This window comes from Acartia tonsa, chromosome 14 (genome assembly GCF_053477335.1).
Source record: "Acartia tonsa isolate MP-2025a chromosome 14, ASM5347733v1, whole genome shotgun sequence".
NCBI classification, from domain to species: Eukaryota; Metazoa; Arthropoda; class Copepoda; order Calanoida; family Acartiidae; genus Acartia; species Acartia tonsa.
The window spans coordinates 28,764,162-28,770,161 of NC_137273.1; the positions used below are offsets into that span (position 1 = coordinate 28,764,162).

Here is a 6,000-nt window from a genome sequence, read left to right on the forward strand (position 1 = left end):
AAATAGTTATAAACCTTCCCAGGACCTATAAGAAGTATCACATTAAACATAATATAAATAATATAAGAGGACAAACAAAGATTTATATTTCAGCAAACACAGTTGACAGCACTGGGAAGTAACAATTGGAACGTTATCAAGTAAAAGATTATTTAATGTTGCGCATTTTAGATTTTAAGTACTGTGTGTGTGTGTGTGTGTGTGTGTGTGTGTGTGTGTGTGTGTGTGTGTGTATGTGTGTGTGTGTGTGTGTGTGTGTGTGTGTGTATGTGTGTGTGTGTGTGTGTGTGTGTGTGTGTGTACTGTTTCTTTGGATCTAAGTAGTCATGGAGAAGGACGAGACACTTTTGTATAGCCACTAGCTCAAGCTCCACTTCAAGTACATTATGACTTGACCCGTTGTCTCATGGGAGCTACTTTTTATTACCTCACCCTCGCTATACTATTCTTTAGAAGCTCTTTTACTATTTCTCGTCTCTCTCTCTCTTTCTGTCTCTTTCTTTTTCTGTCACTCTCTTTCTCTCCATCTATTTCTTTTTTATATTTATTAGTTTTTATTTCTCTTTCTCCCTATTAAATTTTGTTTATTTTTCCTTATTATAATAACAAAGAAGTTGTATCTGTGTCAGTTAACATCTTTAAACTACTGAATTGTATGGGGTTTAAGTAACTTAGATGCACAGCATTGTTTTGGATAGGATTTAGGCTGTTCTTGTCTTTCGGGGCCCTCGAAAAGTTAGTTTTTAACCCAAGACTTAACTATTAGTAATAGAGAGACAGAAAGGTTTGATGTCAATAGGACAATTCATTCACATTAAGATTAATCCTAGGTTACCTGGCAAGAGCCATTCCACTGATGAAATCAAGATTGAAATTGTAGAGGTGAAATTAATCTTTTATATTTATTAATAGTTGACCGCAGACACTTAAATGTAAAAGAACCTCTACGTTTCCATCTATTATAATTACAGAGAGAGAGAGCGCGTATCATTTTTAGAGTTGCTACGCTTTCTAAATTATACATAACTGTGTACTGCAAAGTTTGAAAGTTGCCAATGATGGACTTTTGACATACCAACTCTTATTGTAAAAAGCTTAGGTAGCTTTGTCAGGGATGTATATTTCCTGATAATGTCTCACCTCATTAGGAAGAGAGATTGACTGACTGTTCTTAAGCTCTTATTAGGCAGAATCACGACATATTACCATTGTTAGGTTCTTAATAATAATAAGAAAATGATGATTATTTGAGTGATAGTGGGGTAATAGTAGAGGTGAAAAAACTGTTCCAATTCTGAGCTTTAGGAATCAGACATTATTGATTATCTAAAAGTACAAGACTTTCAGTAATTGAGAAAAATTTAGGGGGGGTATGCTCAGAAATGAAAACAGTTTATGTAGGCTTGCTTAGCTTCTCATGGGTGTGCCTCTGGTCATCTAAAATAAGAACATATATAATGTACATATAGTACAAGCTTTTTTTACAAAAAAAAAGTGATAAAAGTGGTCATTTTTGTATAAATCACATAAATGACTGTAAAAAAATTAATAATATAATATTAGAACCTGATTTTCAAATATTCATTGTTTTCAGACTAAAAATCAACAGTGGGGACCAACTGGATTCAAAGAGATAAAACTAGTCGGTTGTACAGAGAATTAACCCATCCCTGCGGGGCTATAATGTAACCTTTGTTAACCTAACCTAGCCTATAACAAGATTTGCAGAATATAAAAATGGTTGTAAACTAAAATTTTTATACCAAATGAACAATTTATTGCTTAATTTATGTTGTAGTCTTGTATTGACTATATTTTAAGAAAACCTATGAACCAGCAAGCCATTTAAGTTAGAGTTAGCCTTTTTTTGACTTTGTGGCTGTTTAAAGGTTTTTTTACCCCCTAGAATTATCTGACCCAAAAAATATTTTCAAATTATTTCATTTGCTGCTTAATAGACTTAATAGTCTTGTGCTTAAAATGGTATTTATTATTGCTAAACACAAATCGTGTTCTTAGAGCTTAGCTTTCCTTACTATCTATGTTTCTCTGTCTGTATTTATACACCTCTTTGTTATCCCTCTTACAATGTTTGTTTCCTATAGAACCCTACAGCTTTATATAAAAGATCTGATTATTGTAATTAGGGATGGCAATCCGTATCCGGATCCGGAATCCGCCCAATTTTTGGCCAATTTTGGAATCCGAAACCGGAATCCGTTTTTTATTAGCGGATTCCGGATTCTTAATTGGGTAGGCTCAAATTAGCGTCTTGAGTTTTTTCTTTCAACTCCTCCTCTTTGATCAGAAGGCAAAGATTTTCATCATTATATATAATATCTTTTAAAATCTGGTTCGATTCTCGGAAGTGAGAACACCAAGAACATTGATTTTTAGGACATATGTAGCACTTAATTTTTTGAAAAAATTAAAAAATCCTTTTAAAATATTGCTAGAATCCGGAATCCGAATCCGGAATCCGCCAAAAATAAGAATCCTGAATCCGCAAGGAATCCGCCACTTTTTTTTGACGGATTCTTTAAGAATCCGAATCCGGTCCAAAAATTCGACGGATTGCCATCACTAATTATTATGAAGATTTTTTTAGAGAACAATGGACGATAATTAATAATCCCCCCCTACCAATCTCCCATTGGCAAAATATCTCCTTTAGTAGATTTAAATAGTTTGAGGAAGTTTTATTATGTGTTCTGTTTTCCTGGTCCCCCTTCCAACCTTTTTAAGCCCTTAATGACAGAATGAGGTTTTTAGGAGGAGGGGGAAATTATTTTATAGTTCATTGTTCAATTTTTTTTTTTTTTTACTTTAAGTTACAATATACTTGATACTAAAACAACTTTGCATTGCCTTAAAAATGATTTGTAATTTTTTTAAATATTGTATAATATAACATATATGAATAAATACCAGTGAATAAAAGTGTATTTTTAGGGTACACCGACAAACCTCCTGAAGGGACAAACGTACAAAGTAAAACTTACTAGGGTTTAAAAATTATAAAATACAAAAAAAAGTCGACCTTAAATGTGTTTTTTTATTCTTAAAAAAAATTCCTTTAATTTTCGAACATTTTAAAATCAAATTTTGGAAGATTTAGCAGGTTTATTCAAGAGATGATTCTTTAGTATGTTATTGTTTGTCCTTTAGGAGGAATGTCCCTTTAGGAAGTTTGCCCATTCTTGTTTCGTAGTAGCTATGCTACTCTATATTAACTTTGTCTGTCCATTTGTTAGCCAGTGCGTAATTCGAGAGAGATAGAGAGGGGACAATGGGCCGTTTACACTAGTCCTCAAAGATTCATAATAAAGTTTTCTTATTTGTTGCACTATGTTCCAGCAAGTGACAAAAAATCATTTTTTACATTTTGGTCAACTAAACTACATTTCAAATCAGTGTGGACCCTTTATTTTTAATGCTTTTTTAAAGTATTCTATATGTTTGGAATCAGTATGTAATAATTTAAACGTTTAGCCCTTAAAAGAAGTCAAATCTCCATTTTTTGTTGTAATTGTAGATGGTTTTCTTAGCATACCCGATACCTCAACCATTTGTTTTAACCTTTAGAAGGGATAATTTTGTGTATCAATTTGGGAATGTACATCAATTTTTTAGGCCATAGACTTATCCCTGGCGCAATTGTATGGTGGGAAATGTAATATTCTCAGCTGCCATTCATTATAGATGGCAGATATTTTTGTGAAGATTCCCTAGGTATACAAATGAGCATCCAGTATGTAATTTTCTTCGTCCGATGGTGTGTCAGTCATCATATTATATCAATTAAAATAAGCAATAAAGGTTTCTTGATTATTTTCTCCAATAAATATATTCTTTACTTTATTAAATGTCCTTTAAATCTACTTGTCCGTTTTTACACTGTTAAAAATAATTTTTTTATTTAGTATCAATTGATACTCTGGAGAGTATTGGAACCGTAAGTACGCTACAACTAAATAATTAATATATAACACTATGTAATACTATATAACACAATAATTATTACTATACAGAACCCATACATTTTTTTAGTATCGATTGATACGGTCTAGAATACTGGAAAATACGCTACAGAAATGTCTATTAAAATAGTACTATTTGATACACTCTAGTGTAATGGAAAATACGCTGTAGAAATGTTTTTAAATTTAGTACTATTTCATACGCTGTAGAGTATCAGACAATATCTGGTAAGCCGAGCGTTCTCGGCCCACGGGGTAACGAGTTCGGATTCAACGAGCCCTAGCCTTTAAGTATTCTACCAAACAAACAAGCAGGATTCAATCATACAGAAATTATATATTTAAACTGAATAATATTTACAAGTTATGTTTACTATATATATACAACAAAATATAACAATGGTTAGGTTTGAAGGGGGTGTGGGGCGCTAGGGCTTAGCGCCCGACGGTAGACAGGCTGTGGGGGCAACGGTGGTAAAAGGGGAGGCAGTGCCTCCCGATTATATAAGCGCATGAGGGACTCGTGATAGTTGCATGTTCAAGTCCCCTCCCCACATTTAGGCAGGCTAGTTTGACCGCTGGGTGCGGGGTTAACAGCGGTCATGAGATGGATAGTGATATAATAGGATTAGTGCGGGGGGTTTGTTATCATAAGTCACAGCGAAGCAACTCTGTAAACGGCCTGTCCGTCTGGGTGTCGTATTACCACAACCTCCCCTTCAAGGGTTGCGTGGCTCCTGAGCCACCAGGCCTTGAACCTGGGGATACGACAGCCGGCTCATGCGCCGGACAGGCAGTTCTTGGGGCACAGCTCGATGGAGGACAGCTCGGGCTACACAGGCTCCCTGGGACACTCGTTGCTCGGTCTGACTGTGGTTGGTGATCAGCATTGTCAGCTCCTGGTTGGCTTCTAGGCGTGGGTTGGCAACGGCCAGGCCTCGCCGCTGGAAATTTTGCCTCGTCTGCAGGATCAGTTCTGTCGCGGCTGGTAGCTGGACACGGAGGCCTAGGCAGACTCTGGTGGTTCCTAAGGGTGGAATGGTGATGGCAAAGGGCGCATAGAATTCCATGGGGGCGCCTGCTTGATTCAGGTTGCTTGGCCTCCTAGCTCCTACCCGGATGGGGATGGCTGTCATCAGCAGGGGGCACATGGCTTCTTCTTCTTCTTCTGGGGCGGCCTCTTCCATCGCAGTGGCTGGCTCTTCTCCTACAGGCTCGCTGCTGGCTGGCAGGTTCTCCATGTCTGCGTCAGGGTTCCAGATGGCATCTCTGAGTGGCTCTGGAGCGGGCGGCGGCGGCGGTGGTTCGTTGGGCTGCTCCTGCAGGTTTTCCTCCACTGGGTCACGATCTTGGCCGCTAGGCTGTGGGGCGGCTGCGGCTGGCTGGTGCACTGGGAACTCTCCTGGGTTGCTAGCTGCGGGCGCCGCCGCTCCAACTGGCAGCTCGGTGGCATCCTCGTCGCCGTCCACGTCAACTTGGATGTCTTCTGGGATCTGGTGGGCAGTCACATCTCCAGTGTATTTGCGCAGTCGGCCTACATGCGCGGTAACTTCTGAGATCCTGGCTACTGGAGAGGCAGGTTTAATGACATAATGGACTTCTGTAGCTTTCCTCACTACTTTCCAGGGGCCAGTCCATCTCTTGGTAATCTTGGCTGCCTTCCCTGGCACCAGGCGGGGGGCCAGGTACCAGACCAAGTCTCCAACCTCATACTTGGCCGTGCCTTCGTAAGCTGCCGCGCTCCTCCTGATGGCTCCCTCCTCCTTCTGCTGGATGGCATCATAAACTGCATAGTAGCGCTGCAACAGAGCTTGGACGTTGGCTGGAACTGAAGCATATTCGGTCTCTGGCAGCCGTAGCACCATGTCCACCGGAAGTTTGGCCTCTCTCCCAAAGAAGGCCAGGAACGGGGTCACACCAGTGGATCTGCAGGCCTTGGTGTTGTAGGCAAAGGCGATGGCAGGCAGGTGTGGCTCCCAGTTGTTATCGTCTCTGTCTAGGAACAGGCGCATGCCTGTGT

The 6,000-nt window shown here is 39.3% G+C and overlaps 1 protein-coding gene across 9 annotated transcripts in view; it reads left to right on the forward strand.

Moving 5' to 3' along the window:
* The window catches only part of LOC145305625 (uncharacterized), a 63,071-nt gene extending 60,131 nt beyond the window's left edge, over positions 1 to 2,940 (forward strand). For all 9 annotated transcript variants that reach the window (XM_080147315.1, XM_080147309.1, XM_080147310.1 and 6 more), the window contains 3 exons: positions 94 to 140; positions 831 to 882; positions 1,595 to 2,940. In XM_080147315.1, the coding sequence (XP_080003441.1) occupies positions 94 to 140; positions 831 to 882; positions 1,595 to 1,663 (168 nt within the window). In that variant the 3' untranslated portion in view covers positions 1,664 to 2,940. The remainder of the gene's footprint in view (positions 1 to 93; positions 141 to 830; positions 883 to 1,594) is intronic.
* Positions 2,941 to 6,000: the final 3,060 nt, after the last annotated feature.